The sequence below is a fragment of the Nerophis ophidion genome, linkage group LG05, assembly GCF_033978795.1.
Source record: "Nerophis ophidion isolate RoL-2023_Sa linkage group LG05, RoL_Noph_v1.0, whole genome shotgun sequence".
Lineage (NCBI taxonomy): Eukaryota > Metazoa > Chordata > Actinopteri > Syngnathiformes > Syngnathidae > Nerophis > Nerophis ophidion.
The window spans coordinates 33,380,771-33,407,572 of NC_084615.1; the positions used below are offsets into that span (position 1 = coordinate 33,380,771).

Consider the following 26,802-nt stretch of genomic DNA (forward strand, 5'->3'; position numbering starts at 1 on the left):
TATGTGTATATGTGTGTGTGTGTGTGTATATACATATATATGTATATATATGTATATATACATGCATGTATATATATATATGTATATATACACATATATAATGTGTATATATACATGCATGTATATATATACAGTATATATATACAGCATATATATATATATATATATATATATATATATATATATATATATATATACACCGGTATATACACTTATTTTGTCATCCATTTACCTAGTATTATGAACCGTTACAGGCGTATTCAATAATCATGCTAATATTAAAATGTTACGTCATAGAATTTGGGGATTTATATGCATCCGGTTGCTATCAGACCGGGCGGAAGTGGAAAATGACGTCACACACACCCTGGAGCACCTGTCAGCCAAAGCGTTTTTGCTACGGAGCCACTGCATGGAAAGAATTCCTCATTTTTTTACCATCTTTGTGGACTTACCATTGGCCTCCGGAGAACTGGGACGAACAGAAACTCTTACCAGGAGGTTTGAGTTGGACGCCCAGTATTGTGAGTACACTGCGGCTTCCAAACATGTGTTCGCTTGCCCGTAAGAGCTTGCCGCTACCTGCATGTCACGTACATAACTTGGGGACATTTATTATTAACTTTGGGATGGTGAACGCCACTTTGGGCTGAGGGATTGAGTGTGTTGTGGAGGTGTTTGAGTTGTGTTGTGGCTAATAGTTATATATGTCTTGTGTTTATTTACTGTTTTAGTCGTTCCCAGCTGAATATGAGGTCCCACTCCTCAATTTGCTTAGTGGCAGCGACACCTGGAGAACGTGTCGAACCCTTCCAAGCAAACTCTTAGCACGTTGCAACAACTAACCACTAGATGGCAGTCGAGATTGCAGCATGTCTGCCCATGTTTTACTAACACAATAATGTAGAGACCAATTTTGCTTATTCATTAATGAAAATAAAACTGTTTATTACACAAAATTCTAACCACATAGGTACATTGAAAGGCTGTCCTTTGTCACCAACTCTCTTCATAACTTTTATGGACAGAATTTCTAGGCGCAGTCAGGGTGGTGAGGGGATCTGGTTAGGTGGCTGCGGGATTAGATCTCTGCTTTTTGCAGATGATGTGGTCCTGATGGCTTCATCCGGCTAGGATCTTCAGTTCTCACTGGATCGGTCCGCAGCCAGAGTGTGAAGCGACTGGAATGAGAATCAGCACCTCCAAGTCCGAGTCCATGGTTTTCGCCTGGAAAAGGGTGGAATGCCATCTCCGGGTTGGGGAGGAGACCCTGCGCCAAGTGGAGGAATTCAAATACCTAGGAGTCTTGTTCACGAGTGAGGGAAGAGTGGATCGTGAGATCGACAGGCAGATTGGTGCGGCGTCTTCAGTAATGTGGACGCTGTATCGATCTGTTGTGGTGAAGAAGGAGCTGAGCCGGAAGGCAAAGCTCTCAATTTACCGATCGATCTATGTTCCCATCCTCACCTATGGTCATGAGCTTTGGGTTATGATGGAAAAGACAAGATCATGGGTACAAGCGGCCGAAATTAGTTTCCTCCGCCGGGTGGCGGGGCTCTTCCTTTAGAGATAGGGTGAGAAGCTCTGTCATCAGGGAGGAGCTCAAAGTAAAGCCGCCACTCCACCACATCGAGAGGAGTCCTAAACACCTCCCGATGGAGGTGTTTAGGGCACGTCCGACCGGTAGGAGGACACGGGGAAGACCCAGGACACGTTGGGAAGACTATGTCTCCCAGCTGGCCTGGGAACGCCTCGGGATCCCCCGGGGAGAGCTGGACGAAGTGGGTGGAGAGAGTAAAGTCTGGGCTTCCCTGCTTAGGTTGCTACCCCCGCGACCCGACCTCTGATAAGCAGAGGAAGATGGATGGATGGTTCGATGGATGGGTGGGTGGGTGGATGGATAGATAGGTACATTTACTTCTAGTTCATTTTTTGTATGAATTAAAACATATTCTATTTATTATATTAAAGTAGTTAGGCAAAATTTAAGCCCAAAAGATGTTTACTTTCAATTGTCTTGTTCTTAAAAGCTGAGTCAAAATAATCATATTGTCAATAATAATAACAATATTTAGAACAACACATTTTTATTATTAGTTTGGGGCGCGTCCAACCGGTAGGAGGCCACAGGGAAGACCCAGGTCATGTTAGGGAGACTATTGCTGTGTCCCAAATCAGGGTCTGCATCCTTGGAAGGACCCAGCCCATGCGGTCGACAAAGTGTGGGTTCGAGCGAGACGCGAGAGTCCTCCCGCAGCGGCTTGAGCGATATCAATTGCGACAGTCTGGCCTCCGCCCATATATTTACGTCACGCATCTGTTGCCCAGTCGCACAAGGTCAAAAAACTTAAGAGAAAAATGTTGAATAATTTTGTGTTGTCTTGTTCCTTTACCTTATTTTTACCTTTTTACCTTATTTATTTTAATAGCTATCGGCACCGTCTGATTTTCCTGCGGTTAGAGATGATTGAGTGATTGATTGATTGATTAATTGTATGATAGAAACTTTTATTAGTAGATTGCACAGTACAGTAGATATTCCGTACAATTGACCACTAAATGGTAACACCCCAATAAGTTTTTCAACTTGTTTAAGTCGGGGTCCACGTTAATCAATTCATGGTACAAATATATACTATCAGCATAATACAGTCATTACACAAGTTAATCATCAGAGTATGTACATTGAATTATTTACATTATTTACAATCCACGGGTGAGATGTAGAGGGGGGTGGGGGGGGGGTTGGTTAGGTTTGGTTGATATCAGCACTTCAGTCATCAACATTATATCAGAGAACTGGACATTGTAACTTCGTAGGATATTTACAGCGAGCAGTGAACATAGTGAGCCCAGAAAGCACAAGAACGGTATATACATTTGATTATTTACATTTGATTTACATTGAGACGCAACTGCTCTGTACGTCTCCCTACGTCCTTGTTTTATCTGATATGTACCTCTCCATACAGCGGCATTTTAAAAAGTCATTGATTTTACTTTTTTAAACAGACACCGATAATTTCCGATATTACATTTTAAAGCATTTATTGGCCGATAATATTGGCCTGCCGATATTATCGGACATTTTTAGTAAATGTCCTATAATACTGCCTCGGGGGAATCCACAGCTTACTTAGACGGGGGGGGGACACGGTGCTGTTAACCCCAACCACCTGTTTCCTGTCCTCCAAGTAAGATTGCATTCAGCTCTATGAGGTTTTATCAAATCCGATTGCTCTGAGCTTATCCAACAGTATAGCATGGTTAACGGTGTCAAAGGCCCGTGTCCACCTCATGTTTGATGTGGTCGGTCAGATAGAGAAGGCATGTGTCAGAGGAGTGGTTAGTTCTGAAGCCGGATTGGAATTTGTACATGAGTTTTTTTTAGTGGCAAGGTATCTATCGACCGGTTCATAATCGTAATTTTTCCATTGCTTTTGAAATGAAACTGAGAATAGAAACAGGTCGGTACTTACCAGGTTCTAATTTGCTTCCTTTTTTTTTTTAAATTGGGAGTTACTCTTGCTATCTTGAAATATTTTGGTACTTGGCTTTGTTTAATTGAAGGATTATTTTGTGTGTGATGATTGGGGCACTGGTGGTGGCAGAGTCCTTGAGGAATCTGGAGGTGATATTGTCAAGGCCAGTGGCCTTGTTTAGGTGGCCCACGCTCAATTTTTTGAGCCCCTCGTCAGCTAAGACCATTTCTAATTTGAAATCGTTGGTCATGGGAGATGGTTGTTGGGGAGATGTGTCACGTGTTGACAAGCATTTTAAAGCTGTCATTCTTAATTATTAGTTAATGATGGATTTATTTTCATGCTGATAGTAAACATTGCCATAGCATAGGCATAGGAAATTAATCACAACAACTACAGTTTCAGTAGAGGAGTTTATTAATTTGTATCCGTTGTAAAACTAATTTGTTTTTAAATGGTCATTCAAACTGGTATATAAATGTTTTGTGTCATTTCTTTTTGGTAATTTGTTGTCCAAGTCCACCTTGATTATTATGCACAGCAACAAAAACAGAAAAGTTAAACACAAGATCACAATAATCATTAATAGAAGTAAACATTTTCAAATAACATGCAAATGTATGCAAAACAACCCCCAGTGTTGTTGACACGTTTACAATACGTCATTAGTCCGGTCACACATTTATATAACATAATTAAGTCATGTTATTGGAGTCCAAACAAGTAAATTAAAATATGTCAGGCTTTACTTGCAAACATTGAAAAAAGCTCCAGGCACCAAGCTGCCTGCAATGGCCGGATGTACAGCACACCCTTGGGGTAAAGAAAGGAGGAAAGAGCACAGAGGACGTGCAATATTACCGAGGTCTCATATTTAAACAAAAATGTATATCACTACTGTCACCCCTGCTTGACGTGTCTGCTTTTAGCTGTTTTAAGTTAATAAACAAAGATCTACTTACAAATTATATTCGCTCTTTCAGCACCGCATCGAGCCGCCATGTTGAAAATATTTTTCAGAGTTGTAACACACACAGGATCTCGGGATATGACAGGACGCCAAGTGTACACGGATGCAACCTTTCTGCTAATGGCAGAAAAGGACACATTTGTCGAACGGATGCGAAGGACACTTGTAACTTTTTTTGAATTGGGACATCCTTCACACACCGCGATGACGTCAGCTCCCCACAAATGCGCACTGCAAAGGATGCAGACCCTGAATTGGGACACAGCTTATGACTCTTGGCTGGCCGGGTGGCGGGAATCTCCCTGAGAGATAGGGTGAGGAGCTCTGTCATCCGGGAGGAGCTCAGAGTAAAGCCGCTGCTCCTCCACATCGAGAGGAGCCAGATGAGGTGGTTTGCCACCCGAACGCCTCCCTAGGGAGGTGTTTAGGGCACGTTCGACCAGTAGGAAGCTACAGGGAAGACTCAGGACACGTTGGGAAAACTATGTCTCCCGGCTGGCCTTGGAATGCCTCGGGATCTCCCGGGAAGAGCTAGACAAAGTGGCTGGGGAGAAGAAAGTCTGGACTTCCCTGCTTAGGCTGTTGCCCCCGCGACCCTACCTCGGATAAGCGGAAGAAGATGGATGGATGGAAGGATAGATTGAGATATTGCCCTTTTTTAATACTCATTACCAATTTATTTATACATACGAAATTATTTGTCTTGTGTCAGCAACCCGCGGTTTCGAGTGACATGCTGCTCTTTCATGCTGCCCTAATGGCTCCCTGCAGCATTTTTAAAAAAAGGATTGAAAATGAAAAAAGATTGTTTTGAAAACGATTGTTTTGTTTTAGTATGTTTTTTGTTTGATGACAAACATGACACAAACCTTCCCAATTGTTAGAAAGCCCACTGTGAACATTTTTTTAATTGAAGTACCCCCTAATGAGAGCAAAGCATTTTTGGTTGAAAAAAAAGAGATAAGGAAGTAAAATACAGCACTATGTCATCAGTTTCGTGTTTATTAAATTGTATAACAGTGCAAATTATTGCTCATTTGAAGTGGTATTTTTTGAACTATTTGGAATTTTTTTTTATAAAAAAAACTAAAAACTGGTTGAAAAATAAACAAGTGATTCAATTATAAATAAAGATTTCTACACATAGAAGTAATCATCAACTTAAAGTGCCCTCTTTGGGGATTGTAAGAGAGATCCATCCGGATTCATCAACTTAATTCCTAACATTTCTTCACAAAAAAAGAAATCTTTAACATCAATATGTATGGAACATGTCCACAAAAAATCTAGCTGTCAACACCGAATATTGCATTGTTGCATTTCTTTTCACAGTTTATGAACTTACATTCATATTTTGTTGAAGTATTATTCAATAAATATGTTTATAAAGGATTTTCGAATTGTTGCTATTTTTAGAATATTTAAAAAAAAATCTCACGTACCCCTTGGCATACCTTCATCTACCCCCAGGGGTACTCGTACCCCCATTTGAGAACCACTGCTCTAGGGGATCAAAAAAGTACTATTTAATCTAATCTATCTAATGTACATACATTGCATCACTCTGCCTCATATGTAGGTATATTTGAGCTCATTTAATATAATTTACTTTTATCTTCTTTGTACTTTAGTTTTGCATGTCTCATGACACATTATCTGTATGTAATATTGGCTGCATTTCAGATAGTTGTTTGTGTGCCATGTTGTTCCAGACCACAGCAAACATTACCCAGCTTGCCAAAGATTGTATTGAATCTATTCAGCCCGCCGTTTCCTTTAACTTGGACACACACATCTATACCTTTGGCCATTAAAAGCCAGTCATTTCCAGGAGTTATCTCACGTTTTGAGTAGCCTCTGATTTACTAATTGTTTCTATCCATCTATCCATCCATTTTCTACCACTTGTCCCTTTCGGGGTCGTGGGGGGTGCTGGAACCTATCCCAGCTTCTCAGTTTGTAATGTTGTAAAAATCTGTAGAACAGATATTAAATTTAACATTTCTGTCAACAAAGATTTGCTTCGGCCTGCGACACATAGTCATTTTGATAGTAGGCTATTATCGACACTTACGTCATGTGTTTCCTTCATTATAAGACTTATACCCTCCTGGTATAAGTTAAAGATGCTACCTCAGTAGAAGCATTTAAGTCCCATCTTAAAACTCATTTGTATACACTGACCCTCAAATAGACCTCTGTTTTAGACCAGTTGATCTGCTGTCTCTTTTCTGCTCTGCTCCCCCTCTCCTGCGTGGAGAGGTAATCAGATGATTGCCAGTCAATAGCAGAGATCACAATATTCCTTACTATAGTTGATTAACAAGTCAATAATATCAACAAAGCTCCCCTTTGTGCATTTATGGACAGCATAAAACACTTGGTGGACAAAATGAGACAAAGGAGTGGAAGATTTTACATGTGAAACTGTTTACACTAGGGTGAGTTCAGGAACTGCCAAAATTAGTACAACAAAACGATGTTCACAAAATCGTCTCATCAGTGAAGCACATACACAAACATATTAAACAGTGGACTTTCTAACAATTGGGAAGGTTTGTCTCATGTTTGTCCTCAAACAAAAAACATACTAAAATTAAACAATCTTTTCTCCCATATTTTTTCGTTTTCAATACTTTTTTGAAAATGCTCCAGGGAGCCACTAGGGCGGCACTAAAGAGCCGCAGATTGCTGACCCACGACAAATTATTTTGTTTGTATAAATAAATTAGTAATGAGTATTTAAAAGGGCAAGATCTCCATCCATCCATGGTCTTCCTCTTATCCGAGGTCAGGTGGCAGGGGCAGCAGGGAAGCCCAGACTTTCCTCTCCCCAGCCACTTCGTCCACCTTCTCCCGGGGGATTCCGAGGCATTCCCAGGCCAGCCGGAAGACATAGTCTTCCCAACGTGTCCTGAGTCTTCTCCGTGGCCTCCTAATGGTTGGACGTACCCTAAACACCTCCCCAAGGAGGCGTTCGGGTGGCATCCTGAGCAGATGCCCGAACCACCTCATCTGGCTTCTCTCGATGTGGAGGAGCAGCGACTTTACTTCGAGCTCCCACGAATGACAGAGCTTCTCACCCTCTCTCTAAGGGAGGGACACGGCCGGGGTGGACCACTCATCTGTGCATCAGTTGTGGACGTCTCTGCGCTGCTGACTTGTCTCCACTCAAGATGATCCCCTGCTGGCCCCACTAGATTCAAGATTCAAGATTGTTTATTGTCAAATGCACAGTTAAACAGACAGTTTGTCGTACAATGAAAATCTTACTTTGCTAGTCCACCCTTCAACAAGTCGCACGGTACTTAGCTAAAAATAAAAAATGCAAATAAAAAGTACATGCAAGGCACAGTAAGTAACATAACATTATTGCACATTCTGATTGAAAGTCAACAGTATAAATATGGAGGTGACCTTGGGTCACAGTAGCAGTTAAAGTGTCTTTAGTGATCAAAGGTGAAAGGTGTCTACAGTGATGGTTCACAGTTCGGGGGTGGTCAAGGTAGATGTCTTTTGTTCAAAAAGACAAAAGTAAAGACGGGGGAGGGCGTGGGAGCTAGCATTCACAAGTTAGCATTCACAAGCCTGATGGCCTGTGGGTAGAAACTGGTTGTCAGTCTCGTAGTCCTGGATTTCAGGCTCCTGTATCGTCTGCCTGATGGTAGGAGGCTGAAGAGACTGTGCTGGGGGTGTGTACTGTCCTTTATGATGTTGTATGTGCTCCTGGTGGCCCTGGTAGAGTACTTGTCCTGTTGTGAGGGGAAGGCTGCTCCTTATATGGACTGGACTCTCACACTATTGACCCCACATTGCATGTGCTGGGGTCCCAACATCCGCGGTCCCCTCCAAGGTTTCTCTTTGGAGCCCATTGGCTTGAGTTTTTTTCTTGTCCTGGTGTGGGATCTGAGCTGAGGATGCCGTTGTGGCTTGTGCAGCTCTTTGAGACATTTGTTATTAAAAAAAACTTTGGTTGATAGAAGGCTTTTAATTTTTTTATGGCTCCAGGCGGATTAATTTTTTTGCATTTTTGGTCTTTCAACATTTTGGGTTGCCAACCTCTGACGAATGATAATCATTTCGAGACATTAGCAGCACGCTGCACCGACTAACCGCTAAAGGGCAGCAGAGATCACACTATTCCTTAATATAGTTGACTAATAGTGCTGAGATTTTATGTTTAAGTAATCAACACCTAAAGAAAAAAATGCTTCATCTTAATACATTAGAGACAAAGATTATACAAACCCTGTTTCCGTATGAGTTGGGAAATTGTGTTAGATGTAAATATAAACGGAATACAATGATTTGCAAATCCTTTTCCACCCATATTCAGTTGAATGCACTACAAAGACAACATATTTGATGTTCAAACTCATAAACTTTATTTTTTCTTGCAAATAATAATTAACTTAGAATTTCATGGCTGCAACATGTGCCAAAGTAATTGGGAAAGGGCATGTTCACCAGTGTGTTACATCGCCTTTTATTTTAACAAAACTCAATAAACGTTTGGGAACTGAGGAAACTAATTGTTGAAGCTTTGAAAGTGGAATTATTTCTTATTCTTGTTTTATGTAGAGCTTCAGTCGTTCAACAGTGGACCTGTCTCCACTGTCATATTATACGCTTCATAATGCGCCACGCATTTTTGATGGGAGACAGGTCTGGACTGCAGGCGGGCCAGGAAAGTACCCGCACTCTTTTACTACGAAACCACGCTGTTGTAACACGTGGCTTGGCATTGTCTTGCTGAAATAAGCAGGGGCGTCCATGATAACGTAACTTGGATGACATATGTTGCTCCAAAACCTGTATGTACCTTTCAGTATTAATGGTGCCTTCACAGATGTGTAAGTTACCCATGCCTTGGGCACTAATACACCCCCATACCATCACAGATGCTGGCTTTTGAACTTTGCGCCTACAACAATCCGGATGGTTATTTTCCTCTTTGTTCCATGAATTGATTAACGTGGACCCCGACTTAAACAAGTTGAAAAACTTATTCGGGTGTTACCATTTAGTGGTCAATTGTACGGAATATGTACTGTACTGTGCAATCTACTAATAAAAGTATCAATCAATCAATCAAAGACAACACGTCCACAGTTTCCAAATATAATTTGAAATGTGGACTCATCAGACCACAGAACACTTTTCCACTTTGCATCAGTCCATCTTGGATGATCTCGGGCCCAGCAAAGCCAGCGGCGTTCTTTGGTGTTGTTGATAAATGGGTTTTGCTTTGCATAGCAGTGTTTTAACTTGCACTTACAGATGTAGCGACCAAATGCAGTTACTGGCAGTGGTTTTATGAAGAGTTCCTGAGCCCATGTGGTGATATCCTTTACACACTGATGTCGCTTTTTGATCCAGTACCGCATGAGCGATCAAAGGTCCGTAATATCATCGCTTACGTGCAGTGATTTCTCCAGATTCTCTGAACTTTTTGATGATTTTACGGACCGTAGATGGTAAAATCCCTAAATTCCTTGCAATAGCTCGTTGAGAAATGTTGTTCTAAAACTGTTCGACAATTTGCTTACAAGTTGGTGACCCTCACTTTGTTTGTGAATTACTTAGCATTTCATGTAAGCTGCTTTTATACCAAATCATGGCACCCAACTGTTCCCAATTAGCTTGCACACCTGTGGAATGTTCCAAATAAGTGGTTGATGAGCATTCCTCAACTTTATCAGTGTTTATTGCCACCTTAACTAAAGTTAATGATTATTGGCAAAAAAAAAAAAAAAATTGTTTATCAGTTTGAACATCAAATATGTTGTTTTTGTAGCATAGTCAACTGAATATGGGTTCAATCAATCAATCAATCAATGTTTACTTATATAGCCCTAAATCACTAGTGTCTCAAAGGGCTGCACAAACCACCACGACATCCTCGGTAGGCCCACATAAGGGCAAGGAAAACTCACACCCAGTGGGACATCGGTGACAATAATGACCCAGTGGGACGTCGGTGACAATAATGACTATGAGAACCTTAGAGAGGAGGAAAGCAATGGATGTCGAGCGGGTCTAACATGATACTGTGAAAGTTCAATCCACAATGGATCCAACACAGTCGCGAGAGTCCAGTCCAAAGCGGATCCAACACAGCAGCGAGAGTCCCGTTCACAGCGTAGCCAGCAGGAAACCATCCCAAGCGGAGGCGGATCAGCAGCGCAGAGATGTCCCCATCCGATACACAGGCAAGCAGTACATGGCCACCGGATCGGACCGGACCCCCTCCACAAGGGAGAGTGGGACATAGAAGAAAAAGAAAAGAAACAGCAGATCAACTGGTCTAAAAAGGGAGTCTATTTAAAGGCTAGAGTATACAAATGAGTTTTAAGGTGAGACTTAAATGCTTCTACTGAGGTGGCATCTCGAACTGTTACCGGGAGGGCATTCCAGAGTACTGGAGCCCGAACGGAAAACGCTCTATAGCCCGCAGACTTTTTTTGGGCTTTGGGAATCACTAACAAGCCGGAGTCCTTTGAACGCAGATTTCTTGCCGGGACATATGGTACAATACAATCGGCAAGATAGGATGGAGCTAGACCGTGTAGTATTTTATACGCAAGTAGTAAAACCTTAAAGTCACATCTTAAGTGCACAGGAAGCCAGTGCAGGTGAGCCAGTACAGGCGTAATATGATCAAACTTTCTTGTTCTTGTCAAAAGTCTAGCAGCCGCATTTTGTACCAACTGTAATCTTTTAATGCTAGACATGGGGAGACCCGGAAATAATACGTTACAGTAGTCGAGGCGAGACGTAACAAACGCATGGATAATGATCTCAGCGTCTTTAGTGGACAGAATGGAGCGAATTTTAGCGATATTACGGAGATGAAAGAAGGCCGTTTTAGTAACGCTTTTAATGTGTGCCTCAAAGGAGAGAGTTGGGTCGAAGATAATACCCAGATTCTTTACCGTGTCGCCTTGTTTAATTGTTTGGTTGTCAAATGTTAGAGTTGTATTATTAAATAGAGTTTGGTGTCTAGCAGGACCGATAATCAGCATTTCCGTTTTTTTGGCGTTGAGTTGCAAAAAGTTAGCGGACATCCATTGTTTAATTTCATTAAGACACGCCTCCAGCTGACTACAATCCGGCGTGTTGGTCAGCTTTAGGGGCATGTAGAGTTGGGTGTCATCAGCCTAACAGTGAAAGCTAACACCGTATTTGCGTATGATGTCACCTAGCGGCAGCATGTAGATGCTGATGAGTGCAGGGCCAAGGACCGAACCCTGGGGAACTCCACACGTTACCTTAACGTAGTCCGAGGTCACATTGTTATGGGAGACACACTGCATCCTATCAGTAAGATAAGAGTTAAACCAAGACATGGCTAAGTCTGACATACCAATTCGTGTTTTGATACGTTCTAATAAAATATTGTGATCGACGGTATCGAAAGCAGCGCTAAGATCGAGGAGCAGCAACATAGATGACGCATCAGAATCCATCGTTAGCAATAGATCATTAATCATTTTTGCGAGGGCTGTCTCCGTGGAGTGATTTGCCCTGAAACCGTATTGAAAGGTTTCACATAGATTGTTGGACGCTAAGTGTTCATTTAACTGCTCCGCAACAATTTTTTCAAGGATTTTTGAAATAAAGGGAAGGTGAGACACCGGTCGGTAGTTTACCATGAGGTCAGGATCGAGGTTAGGTCTTTTAAGAAGAGGATGAATAACTGCTTTTTTGAATGCTAGGGGAACAGTGCCCGAGGAAAGTGATAAGTTTATAATATTTAGCACTGATGGACCTAATAATACAAAGAGCTCCTTGATCAGTTTCCCAGGAAGAGGGTCAAGTAAGCATGTTGTCTGTTTTATTCCATTTATACGTTGTAACAATTCCTCTAATGTTATTTCCTCAAAACGAGAGAAACTATTTTGGAGGGCAGTATCCGCCGTATATACCATCGTGTCAGTGTTAATAGAACCCCGTTGTAGCTGGGACGCATTGTCTTTAATCTCCTTTCTAATGACTTCAATTTTCTTACTAAAGAATTGCATAAAGTCATCAGCTGAGTGGGTTGAGCTACTGGAGGGGGTCCCTTGTTGGGTTAGCGATGCTACCGTACTAAACAAAAATTTAGGATCGTTTTTATTACGGTGGATGAGATTTGAGTAATATTTAGCTTTAGCTAAGGTAAGCATGCGTTTATAAGTTATTAAACCATCACTCCATGCTTGATGGTGCACCTCAAGTTTAGTCGTGCGCCATTTGCGTTCCAGCTTTCTACATAATAATTTCTGAGCTCTAGTTTCTTCTGTAAACCACGGGGTGCGCTTTTTTTGGAGCCTTTTTTAACTTTAGCGGTGCTATGTTATCAATGGTTTCGCGCAGGGTGTCGTTAAAGTTGTTAGTGAGGTTATCAATAGAGCCCACATACTTTGGGAATGGTGCCATTACCGAGGGCAGTAGGTCAGCAAGAGTTGTCGTTGTGGCTGTATTAATGTTGCGGCTGCTATAGCAGTTATTATTATTATTAGTTTGACGAACATGCGTCTGAACCTCGAATTTTATAAGGTAATGATCGGACAATACTTTAGTATACGGGAGTATCGTAACTTTGGAGACGGTGATACCCCTGACAAGCACTAGGTCTATCGTATTACCGTTTCGATGCGTGGGTTCATTTATTATTTGTGTGAGACCACAGCTATCAATTACAGTCTGGAGCGCTACGCACGGTGGGTCCGATGGGGTATTCATATGGATATTAAAGTCCCCCATTATGATTATATTATCGGCGTGTGTCACTAGATCAGCAACAAACTCTGAGAATTCATTGATAAAGTCCGAGTAGCGCCCTGGGGGGCGGTAGATAACAGCCAGGTATAGAGGCAGCGGTGTGACAGACTTCATAGTAAGCACCTCAAACGATTTATATTTATTATTTATGTTAGGACTAAGGTTAAAGTTTTCGTTGTATATTAGTGCGACCCCCCCACCCCTTTTAAGCGGACGGGCAATATGCGCATGTGTAAAGTTAGGAGGACATGCCTCATTTAGCGCAAAAAAGTCGTTTGGTTTAAGCCAGGTTTCGCTGAGACCGATGACGTTAAGATTGTTGTCTCTAATAATATCATTAACTAATAACGTTTTGGGAGACAATGATCTTATGTTTAAAAAACCTATATTATAGGTAGTGGGCTGTTTTAGGGAGTTTTTGATCAAATTATCCGTAGTAGCAATATTAATAATGTTGTGTTTATTATGCCCAGTGCATTTAGTATAGTTACGACCATATCTAGGAATTGATACGACAGGAATTTTCCGATTGTTTGATTGTTGCTTTGATAAACTGCGCGCATCATGGTTAGCCACCTCAGTAACGGGGATTTTCCGATTGTTTGTTTGTTGCTTTGATAAACTGCACGCATCATGGTTAGCCACCTCAGTAACGGGGATTTTCCGATTGTTTGTTTGTTGCTTTGATAAACTGCACGCATCATAGTTAGCCACCTCGGTAAAACACATGTCCAACTCTGAAACACTCAAAGCAGAAAAAACGTGTTCTAATTTAACTGACTCCTTACTCAGACCAGTAGTCTCGCATTTTCCATTTAAATCCGTCCTCAGGATGGAGGGAAGTGGTGTTCTGTGGGGATTTGCCTTCTGCTTTGTTTTTAGCCCCGCTCGACATCCGCGTTTCCGATCACACCGCTGGCGTCTGCTCCGTAGACGGCCCCCGCTGCTACTAGACTCCCCTGCTTCACAGGCCGCTGGATGTAAATTATTTGCAAATCATTGTATTCCCTTTATATTTACATCTAACACAATTTCACAACTCATATGGAAACGGGGTTTCTATATGTATTTAATATTTGTTTGCTTACTATGGTATATTATTTATATATTTTTTTGTTCACTGTTCTGTTACAGATAACAAAGAAATAGGACAAAATTGCTATGATATGAAAAGGGGTAGGATTAAAAAAGCTCTGCTTTTTCCTACTCCTTTTTGGACGTGCTGTAATGAAACAACTGGAAATGTGTGATGCATTACATTGTATCGTATGCATGTTCCAAATAAACTCAACTAAACTGAACGATAAACTTGGTAGTTTAAGTCGCTTTGAACGCCCCTTATTGCTTTGCACCGACAACACTCAAAGCTGCCTTGTTTGAAAGGATTGCCTCGTGTGCAGATGTCAGGAAGTAAGAGGAAAAGAGGCTGCATGGATGGCGCACATCTAAAGTTACACAGTAATGTGACACTTAACAGGGAAGGAGGAGTGTGATGCCAGAAAGAATGAGAGAGGAGGAGTTGTAGTTTTTTAAATCATGCAAATGGATGGGGTGTGCCTTTAGTTGATGTTTGGAGTGTTCAGACTCGCGCACACACGTGTTGCACAAGAGTGCGTGGACATCTTTGACGCTGTTCTCCATGACTTTCTGCTCAAAAAGAAGACGGAAGGAAGAATGAGACATGTTGAAGTCTGCGAGTGCTCCTGAGTGGACATGGGCCTGCTGCTGCGTTTGGCCTTCCTGCTAACTGCCGTGGGCGTCAGCGTCCACGTTTACCTGGAAACACGATGGCGGCTGGCACCTGCGAGCCGGTCTTTGGAAGACAAGGCCCCACCCACTCGCACCTGGACCACTGAGAAGGTTCCTGCACTGAAGCAAGGCGACGTGATGAGGAGGGATGCCGGCTCGCGTCTGAAACGTCAAAAAAAGGTAGACTGGTCAATGCACTTATTTCCTTAGTGCTAGTGGTGGTCAGTGAGTGTATGTCAAACTCACTGGCTGCATTGACAATGCACTGACACTGTCATAATGCTCGGCTGGATTAAAAAGTCATGATATAGAATTAACAATTAGCAGATATAAGTTTCTTGTTCTTTTTCTACGAACACAGCAGCTGCGCAGAAAGGAATATGGAACTCGCAAGTTCGGTCAGTGATCCAAATAGTAAACAGGAAAAGAAAAACGTTTAGCTCCATTGGCGCCATAAAATCAAAATAATCCCAAACTTTGGACATTTTTTTCCTTTTTCTGAGTTTCATTTAGATCGATGATGGAGACAAAAAAAACGATGTCAAACACCACTCCTCTTCCTCCTCCCCCTCACACACACACAAACACACATTTTTGTATTTGTTACCTTCTTGAGACCTCTGAAAAATGCCCAACTCTTTTGACCAATCTTTCTAGATGTAAAAAGATTTGTATTTACAACATTAATAACATATACAAACTATGTAAATATTTAAAAAATTGTTGTGAAAAATGAGTTAGAATTTTACAAAAAAAGGTCACAATTTCATAAGAAAAACATATAATTTTGGAAGTATTATAATAAAAGTCGTAATTTTACTTTAACGCAAGTCAACATTTAAAAAGAAAAACTGAAAATTTGTGCAATATTATGATAAAAGTTGGAACTATTCTCAATTACAATCGCAATTTTACAAAAAAAGCTTAACATTTTGGCAATTTTATGAAAAGAGTCAACTCAACAAAAGTCACAATTTTATTAGAGAACTTTAAAATTTTGGCAATGTTATGATAATAATCAGAATTTTACTTGGCAAAATATGACAGAAGTCATAAGATCCAGTTTGATGGGTCAAATGCAGAGAATAATTTCGCCACACCTAGTGTGGGTGTGAGACGATCATTGGTACTTTAACTTTTTAATTATAAAAAAATCGAGTGTTTTACAATAACAACAAAAAAATGGCAATATTGTGATAAAAGTCAGAAGTTTATATGCATTTAATGCATTTTGCATAAAATTATATAACTTAACATTAAAAAAAGTAATAATTTTACGAGAAAATATGGCAATATTACAGAAACAAAGAATGAGAAATGATTCCCAATTTTATAAAAATAAAGTCGATAAATTGTGAGAAAAAGACTGCTTTTAGTTAATTACTTAATTTATCTATTTTTTGTTTAATTGGTTTTAATCTTCATTATTTACTTGAGGTTATTACAGTATGTCTCTATATACATATTTATTTATTTATTTGTATTAATTTTGGCCAAAGGAGATGTATTTCAATTTCTTCAATCAATCAATCAATCAATCAATCAATGTTTACTTATATAGCCCTAAATCACTAGTGTCTCAAAGGGCTGCACAAACCACTACGACATCCTCGGTAGGCCCACATAAGGGCAAGGAAAACTCACACCGAGTGGGACGTCGGTGACAATGATGACTATGAGAACCTTGGAGAGGAGGAAAGCAATGGATGTCGAGCGGGTCTAACATGATACTGTGAAAGTTCAATCCATAATGGATCCAACACAGTCGCAAGAGTCCAGTCCAAAGCGGATCCAACACAGCAGCGAGAGTCCCGTTCACAGCGGAGCCAGCAGGAAAACATCCCAAGCGGAAGCGGATCAGCAGCGCAGAGATGTCCCCAGCCGATACACAGGCGAGCAGTACATGGCCACCGGATCGGACCGGACCCCCTCCACAAGGGAGAGTGGGACATAGGAGAAGAATAAAAGAAACGGCAGATCAACTGGTCGAAAAAGGGAGTCTATTTAAAGGCTAGAGTATACAAATTAGTTTTAAGGTGAGACTTAAATGCTTCTACTGAGGTGGCATCTCGAACTTTTACCGGGAGGGCATTCCAGAGTACTGGAGCCCGAAATGAAAACGCTCTATAGCCCACAGACTTTTTTTGGGCTTTGGGAATCACTAATAAGCCGGAGTCCTTTGAACGGAGATTTCTTGCCGGGACATATGGTACAATACAATCAGCAAGATAGGATGGAGCTACACCGTGTAGTATTTTATACGTAAGTAGTAAAACCTTAAAGTCACATCTTAAGTGCACAGGAAGCCAGTAAAGGTGAGCCAGTACAGGCGTAATGTGATCAAACTTTCTTGTTCTTGTCAAAAGTCTAGCAGCCGCATTTTGTACCAACTGTAATCTTTTAATGCTAGACACGGGGAGACCCGAAAATAATACATTACAGTAATCGAGACGAGACGTAACAAACGCATGGATAATGATCTCAGCGTCTTTAGTGGACAAAATGGAGCGAATTTTAGCGATATTACGGAGATGAAAGAAGGCCGTTTTAGTAACGCTTTTAATGTGTGACTCAAAGGAGAGAGTTGGGTCAAAGATAACACCCAGATTCTTTACCGTGTCGCCTTGTTTAATTGTTTGGTTGTCAAATGTTAGTGTTGTATCATTAAATAGAGGTCGGTGTCTAGCAGAACCGATAATCAGCATTTCCGTTTTTTTGGGCGTTGAGTTGCAAAAAGTTAGCGGACATCCATTGTTTAATTTCATTAAGACACGCCTCCAGCTGACTACAATCCGGCGTGTTGGTCAGCTTTAGGGGCATGTAGAGTTGGGTGTCATCAGCATAACAGTGAAAGCTAATACCGTATTTGCGTATGATGTCACCTAGCGGCAGCATGTAGATGCTGAAGAGTGCAGGGCCAAGGACCGAACCCTGGGGAACTCCACATGTTACCTTAACGTAGTCCGAGGTAACATTGTTATGGGAGACGCACTGCATCCTATCAGTAAGATAAGAGTTAAACCAAGACAGGGCTAAGTCTGACATACCAATTCGTGTTTTGATACGTTCTAATAAAATATTATGATTGACGGTATCGAAAGCAGCGCTAATATCGAGGAGCAGCAACATAGATGACGCATCAGAATCCATCGTTAGCAATAGATCATTAGTCATTTTTGCGAGGGCTGTCTCCGTGGAGTGATTTGCCCTGAAACCGGATTGAAAGGTTTCACATAGATTGTTAGAGGCTAAGTGTTCATTTAACTGCTCCGCAACAATTTTTTCGAGGATTTTTGAAATAAAGGGAAGGTGAGACACCGGTCGGTAGTTTACCATGAGGTCAGGATCGAGGTTAGGTCTTTTAAGAAGAAAATGAATAACCGCTTTTTTGAATGCTAGGGGAACAGTGCCCGAGGAAAGTGATAAGTTTATAATATTTAGCACTGATGGACCTAATAATACAAAGAGCTCCTTGATCAGTTTCCCAGGAAGTGGGTCAAGTAAACATGTTGTTTGTTTTATTCCATTTACACGTTGTAACAATTCCTCTAATGTTATTTCCTCAAAACAAGAGAAACTATTTTGGAGGGCAGTATCCGCCGTATATACAATCGTGTCAGTGTTAATAGAACCCAGTTGTAGCTGGGACGCATTGTCTTTAATCTCCTTTCTAAAGACTTCAATTTTCTTACTAAAGAATTGCATGAAGTCATCAGCTGAGTGGGTGGAGCTACTGGAAGGAGTCCCTTGTTGGGTTAGCGAAGCTACCGTACTAAACAAAAATTTAGGATCGTTTTTATTACGGTGGATGAGATTTGAGTAATATTTAGCTTTCGCTAAGGTAAGCATGCGTTTCTAAGTTATTAAACCATCACTCCATGCTTGATGGTGCACCTCAAGTTTAGTCGTGCGCCATTTGCGTTCCAGCTTTCTACATAATAATTTCTGAGCTCTAGTTTCTTCTGTAAACAACGGGGTACGCTTTTTTGGAGCCTTTTTTAACTTTAGCGGTGCTATGTTATCAATGGTTTCGCGCAGGGCGTCGTTAAAGTTGTTAGTGAGGTTATCAATAGAGCCCACATACTTTGGGAATGGTGCCATTACCGAGGGCAGTAGGTCAGCAAGAGTTGTCGTTGTGGCCGTATTAATGTTGCGGCTGCTATAGCAGTTATTATTATTATTAGTTTGCCGAACATGCGTCTGAACCTCGAATTTTATAAGGTAATGATCGGACAATACTTTAGTACACGGGAGTATCGTAACTTTGGAAACGGTGATACCCCTGACAAGCACTAGGTCTATCGTATTACCGTTGCGATGCGTGGGTTCATTTATTATTTGTGTGAGACCACAGCTATCAATTATAGTCTGGAGCGCTACGCACGGTGGGTCCGATGGGGTATTCATATGGATATTAAAGTCCCCCATTATGATTATATTATCGGCGTGTGTCACTAGATCAGCAACGAACTCTGAGAATTAATTGATAAAGTCCGAATAAGGCCCTGGGGGGCGGTAGATAACAGCCAGGTGTAGAGGCAGTGGTGTGACAGACCTCATTGTAAGCACCTCAAACGATTTATATTTATTATTTATGTTAGGACTAAGGTTAAAGTTTTCGTTGTATATTAGTGCGACCCCCCCACCCCTTTTAAGAGGACGGGCAATATGCGCATGTGTAAAGTTAGGAGGACATGCCTCGTTTAGCGCAAAAAAGTCGTTTGGTTTAAGCCAGGTTTCGCTGAGACCGATGACGTTAAGATTGTTGTCTCTGATGATATCATTAACTAACAACATTTTGGGAGACAATGATCTTATGTTTAAAAAACCTATATTATAGGTAGTGGGCTGTTTTAGGGAATTTTTGATCAAATTATCCGTAGTAGCAATATTAATAATGTTGTGTTTATTATGCCCAGTGCATTTAGTATAATTACGACCATATCTAGGAATTGATATGACGGGAATTTTCCGATTGTTTGCTTGTTGCTTTGATAAACTGCACGCATCATAGTTAGCCACCTCAGTAAAACACATGTCCGACTCTGAAACACTCAAAGCAGAAAAAACTTGTTCTAATTTAACTGACTCCTTACCCAGACCAGTAGTCTCGCATCTTCCATTTAAATCCGGCTTCAGGATGGAGGGAAGTGGTGTTCTGTGGGGATTAGCCTTCTGCTTTGTTTTTAGCCCCACTCGGCATCCGCGTTTCCGATCACACCGGTGGCGTCTGCTCCGTAGACGGCCCCCGCTGCTACTATACTCCCCTGCTTCACAGGCCGCTGGATGTAGCCGTCGGAGTATTCCCGTGCTAGTTAGCAGGTCTAGCAAGCACGCGTCTATCAGTCCAAAACGGCCCGATATGTCCACATCCAGAAGTGTCTGGCGGTCGTACGTGATCACGGAGTGACCACGATGTGAGCCAGCCATAAAGTTTGTAGAATTGTCCGGTATTTCTGCCAAATGTTCCATATTTAGCAGGAGTTCCTCGAGGTCGCAGCCCTTCCGGGCGCCGCCATCTTAGTTCTTACACACACTTGTTATTGGATATGTTGGCCGGAGGGCGAGCACTTCAAATTTTTACACACACTTGTTATTTGAGACGTTTACCAGAGGGGGAGCACTTTGAAAACCGACACATCAGTCAATTTGAAAAATCCTTCCTTTTTGGGACCACCCCAATGTTGATAGCTTTTACTACCAGGGGTGCAAATGAGACATTCTTAATTAGATGCAAAGGTTTTCCGTATTGGAACCATGATTTATGTCCTCATATGCACGGTACCTTTGAGACATTTGTGATTTAGGGCTATATAAATAAACATTGATTGATTTTCCTTGTTGATGTCTCAAGAAGGGTAGAAATACATGAACACACACACACACACACACACACACACACACACGCACACACACACACACAGTTTTACTCCCTGTGTTGCATAATGCATCAGTATCACGTCACCTATCACTACTAACTACTTCCTCTTGTACCGTTTGGCCTGCTGGGAACATGCTTATTGGTTGAGCAGATTTATCATCAAATCACTGTAACCTTATTTAACAGTATGACAGTCTCCACTTTGTTGCTCTTAGTCTCCTCATGGATAAAATGTAGTCTACCATAAATGATCTATTTATAGATGGGGTGTTGTTGATTCTCATCTACCAACCTCTCTTGGCTGTCTTTCAGACACCAACATGTCCAATATAATGTACCACATAATTTTAGGGGTTGTTTTAGTAGATAATTTACTAACATTATTATCATTGAAAATTTCATGTAAATTTCCATAACATGCATGCAAGAACGTTTCCCATTTGGCAACTCTATCTTGTAGCCACGCCCCCTCGGGTAACAATCTTCCGGTGTTGTGACCTCTGTTTCTTTTTGGCTACTAATAAATAAAACTCAAGGGCCGGGGGCTAGATCTGGCCCACAAACACTTGGAAATGATATGTGTCGAGAAAGTACTTCATATTTTCTCACTAAATGTAATGGATTTTTAAAATTTTTACAAAAAATATGTCCTGCTTGAAATTGCATACCTTTTTAAACTTTAATAATCTAATATTGCAACAAATATTATAGTATATCATCATACTTTCCAAACATGCTCTTGTCTAAGTGAAAATAAATAAAAATACTTAACTTTACAGGAAACTACCCATCAAATTAAAAAAATTATGCTGTTATTTACTGTAAATTTGAAAACACAACTACTGTTTTTTTGTGTTAAAATACTGCAGCTAAGCCTTCAACAGATTTTGTTTTGATCATATTTTTATTGATGTTTCATTAAAAAACACAAAAGAGACATTTTGACGTGAAAATGTTAAAAATAGCACAGATTCACACGTTTTTGCGGAACTTTCACACGCCCGAGTGTTAATGGGTTGTACTATTATAGCGCTTTTTCTACCTTCAAGGGATGGGGACACTATTTCCACATTCACCCATTCACACACACTGATGGTGGGAGCTGCCATGCAAGGTGCTAACCACGATCATCAGGAGCAAGGGTGAAGTGTCTTACTCAAGGACACAATGGACATGACTAGGTTGGATTGAACCAGGAATCCTAATTGTAGCTGGCACGGCCACTCATTGGTTTCAAACCAACAGCTGAGTAGCACATGTTGAGGTAGATAAAGGTGTTCATACTTTAGTTTAGTGTATTATTTCTTCGGTCAGTGGTAAGCAAAGTAAACAAACAGTTGTACATTCATAAATTGAAAATGTTGCAGACCAAAAGGGTTTTGGCTGGAGTCGAACACTTATTGCCCTAGCCCTATAAACAATGTCAAATACAAGATGAGCTTCTAAAAATTATGAAATTTCCTTTGCAAAACACATTTTAAATACACCTTGTATAAAACATAAAAACTGTTCAATGATATACACAGTAAAGACATGTGAAAAATCCTTGTACACGTGTTAGTTAAACCTTTGTACCAATTGTATACTATATACAAACCATTATACCTCCATTGTTATTTATATTCCACATTTAGTTTGTATTTAACATTGATCATAGTATTAACTACTGTGTTGATTCAAGAGTGATATATATTTTTAAGACATTTGTCTTAAAGTGTTTTTTAAATGTGTGAATGGAACTGGAACATTTTAAGGAATCATCCAAGCTGTTCCACAGATGAACCCCACTGACAGAAACACATCTACTTTTTAAGCTCCTTCTTATGTTTGCTTTCTGAAAGACAGCTGTATCTCTGTCGTCATAGGGACTCTCCCTAGGTTTGAACTTCTCTTGTAGACACCCAGGCAGCATGTGTTCATGAATTTTGTCCGTCACAATAGCAGTGTTGAAGTCAATACGATCATGCAGTTTTAATGTTTTTAATTTAATAATCGGAGCATTGGTTTGGTCATGATAATCCGCATGATTTATCAATCAATCAATCAATCAATGTTTATTTATATAGCCCCAAATCACAAATGTCTCAAAGGACTGCACAAATCATTACGACTACAACATCCTCGGAAGAACCCACAAAAGGGCAAGGAAAACTCACACCCAGTGGGCAGGGAGAATTCACATCCAGTGGGACGCCAGTGACAATGCTGACTATGAGAAACCTTGGAGAGGACCTCAGATGTGGGCAACCCCCCCCCTCTTTACAATTCTAATCGCTTTGTTTTGAAGTAAGAACATATAGTTGATGATAGTTTTGTAATTGTTACCCCAGATTTCTACACAATAATTAAGATATGGGAGTATGAAATAATTATAAAACATGTTAAGAGCCTTTTGATTAACAGAGTTTTTAATTTTATGTAGCATAGCAATAACTTTTGTCATCTTTGTCTTGAGTAGATTTATGTACTTTCCAATTTAATTTTTCCTTTATATAGAGTCCCAAAAGTTTTGTTGAAAACACCCTTTCTATCTCCATATCATCAATTCTTATATGACACTGTTATTGTTCCTATTCCAAAAATGATATATTATCTTTTATTTAGGTTGATGGATATTTGATTGGCATCAAACCATTGCTTTAGTATGTGGAGTCCACTGTCTACGGTCTCTAGGAGCTGGCCAAAGCCTTGCGCAGAACAGTACAGGCTTGTATCATCAGCGAAGAGAATACAGTTGAGTTTTTTTTAAAGATTTCACGGTGGCAGAGGGGTTAGTGCGTCTGCCTCACAATACGAAGTTCCTTCAGTCCTGGGTTCAAATCCAGGCTCGGGAACTTTCTGTGTGGAGTTTGCATGTTCTCCCCGTGAATGCGTGGGTTCCCTCCGGGTACTCCGGCTTCCTCCCACTTCCAAAGACATGCACTTGGGGATAGGTTGATTGGCAACACTAAATTGGCCCTAGTGTGTGAATGTGTGAATGTTGTCTGTCTATCTGTGTTGGCCCTGCGATGAGGTGGCGACTTGTCTAGGGTGTACCCCGCCTTCCGCCCGATTGTAGCTGAGATAGGCGCCAGCGCCCCCCGCGACCCCAAAAGGGAATAAGCGGTAGAAATGGATGGATTAAAGGCCTACTGAAATGAGATTTTCTTATTCAAACGGGGATAGCGGGTCCATTCTATGTGTCATACTTGATAATTTTGCGATATTGCCATATTTTTGCTTAAAGGATTTAGTAGAGAACATCGACGATAAAGTTTGCAACTTTTGGTCGCTAATAGAAAAGCCTTGCCTGTACCGGAAGTCGCAGACGATGACGTCACCCGTTGAGGGCTCCTCACATCGTCACATTGTTTTTAATGAGAGCCTCCAACAAAAAGAGCTATTCGGACCGAGAAAACGACAATTTGTGTTTGAGGATATTGATAGCGACGGACTAGAAAAAAGAAAAAAAAATCAAGTTAAAAAAAACAAAAACACGATTGCATTGGGACGGATTCAGATGTTTTTAGACACATTTACTAGGATAAGTCTAGGAAATTCTTTATCTTTCTATTGTGTTGCTAGTGTTTTAGAGAGTTTAATATTACCTGATAGTCGGAGGGGTGTGTCCACGGGTGTCTTGAGGCCAGTGTCTTAGGGAAGTCGACGGCAGCTGCATGAACGGCACAAGCTCAGCTGATCTCCAGTAAGTGGCGACTTTTTACCACAATTTTCTCACCGAAAACTGCTGGTTGACATTTGGTCGGGATCCATGTTCGCTTCACCGCTCTGATCCATAGTAAAGTTTCACCTCAGGGAATTTTAAACAACGAATCACCGTGTGTTTGTGTGGCTAAAGGCTAAAGCTTCCCAACTCCATCTTTCTACTTTGGCTTCTCCATTATTAATTGAACAAATTGCAAAAGATTCAGCAACACAGATGTCCAAAATACTGTGTATTTATGCGGTTAAAGCAGACGACTTTTAGCTGTGTGTGTGCGCAGCGCTAAAGTTTCCTTACAGTCCGTGACGTCACGCGCACACGTCATGATTCCGCGACGTTTTCAACAAGAAACTCCCGGGAAATTTAAAATTGCAATTTAGTAAACTAAAAAGGCCGTATTGGCATGTGTTGCAATGTTAATATTTCATCATTGATATATAAACTATCAGACTGCGTGGTCGGTAGTAGTGGGTTTCAGTAGGTCTTTAATATACAATAAAAACAATTTTGGTCCCGGTACAGAACCTTGGGGTACTCCATGTGTTATAATCTTTTTATCTGAATCTACATTGTTCATATTCCATACTTCAAACTATACATCAGAAGGTTGCCCACTGCCACACCCGGCCACTACAACAAGCTTCAATAGGAGTCTGCTGCTTTCTATTGCACATCATGTGACATCTTCAAGGCTTTTATTTTGCCCTTTTAGCGTTGTTTCCTTTCACCAACACACTTCCTCCTCCCTTCTTTTTGCTCCTCAATCTTTCATGGTTCCAAGCGACCAGCAGAGAGTAAAAAAGGGGGAGAAAGAAGTGTTTTTTAAGCGACATGCAAATCACTGCAGGGCCTCGGCGACAGCGCCATCAATATTACATGGCGGCGTGTGCTCGCGCTCCCAAAGTGTGTCTTCCAAGACGCCCCGAAGGAGGCTCGCTGACATTCAGCTGCCATTTAACACCTGCGCTGTCGTTCTGGCGACACGTCTTCTCCCTCAAGCCTCAAGCCTCGGTTTTGTTTCTGCCGTCGTCGTCTTGTCGTTCTCGCTCTCGGCTGTCGGCGTGCTCCTTAAATCTTCCCTCCAAGAGAACCCGCAGAATCTTTCTGCACGCAGCCATACATGAAGAACCCTCCTTTTTGTTTTGACACCCCATGCCACTTCCTACTTCACATTCCATAAATAGCTGCTATTAAGATTAAGATCCCTCCGGAAAGCCCGATGACCTCGGGCCCGCGTCATGGAAAACACAAAAGACCCCCTCTGAAACGTGGTGAAGCAGCAGAGGCGTGAACATGGCTAATCCCAAAGGTGTGACTGGACTCAACTCCCAGGGACCTTTGACCTGAGGAGAGGGGGCGGGGGTTATGAGAGGTAACAGCCTGGAAGGGTACGTCTCATCTGGGTCACAATTTTGTATAGAAAAATGCACAAGACCCTAAGAAGATATGTTTTACTCGGTTATAGACAACCATTCCCAATTCTTAAGTCAGTGCAAGGATGAGTGAGGACTTTAAGTAGTGTGATCATTGGAGGTGTTCACTTCAAAATACAGATAGGGACTTTATGTTATTTTGAGCAAATAAATATTCTACATTCAAATAAAACATTTAGAAATGTTTGTGTGACAGTCTGACAATAAAATTAAACTTAGACTTGGACAAACTTTATTGATCCTGAAGGGTAAGATTTACTTAAATGGTAAGATTATTTAGAAAATGAATGGATGGATCAAATAAATTCAGAATGTAACAAGAAAAAGTTGCAATTTCAACTGTAATAACACAAAGCTGCCATGTTTTTTTCCTTAAAGCTGTCATTGCTCGAAAAATAATAATTAATCAAAATCAATGTTGTTAGGAATTATTGACCTAGTTAAGGCTCCATTTACTTTTCATCAAAAATTTCACATTTAAATATTTTTTGGGGAAATATTGTATATATTGTGTTTTTGCCATATAAAAAAACTAAGTTTTTAACAAACAATAAATTAAAAAACAAAAAACTTACAGATCTGTACTTGATTTAGAGACTCAAGAGTTGAAAGTAAAATTTAAAAACAAGTAAGACTCATTTTAACTCTTGAGTGGGGCCCTTTTGGGTCCCCAAGAATTTGAGTGGGACTTTTTTTTTTTTTTTGACTCTTATAGCTGAAAAAATAATAATAATCAACGTTATGAATTATTGACTTATTTGAAGCTTCAATTACTTCACATCAAATATTCCACTTTGAAAACAATTTTGTGATACATT

The 26,802-nt window shown here is 40.8% G+C and overlaps 1 protein-coding gene across 2 annotated transcripts in view; it reads left to right on the forward strand.

Moving 5' to 3' along the window:
* The first annotated feature begins 349 nt into the window (after positions 1-349).
* Positions 350-26,802, forward strand: part of mettl24 (methyltransferase like 24) — an 88,712-nt gene continuing 62,259 nt past the window's right edge. The window contains exon 1 of one of the 2 annotated variants that reach the window (XM_061900604.1): positions 350-524. In XM_061900604.1, the coding sequence (XP_061756588.1) occupies positions 351-524 (174 nt within the window). In that variant the 5' untranslated portion in view covers position 350. Of the gene's footprint in view, positions 525-14,757; positions 15,148-26,802 lie in introns of those variants that run through there. The other variant, XM_061900603.1, reaches the window with a different exon arrangement.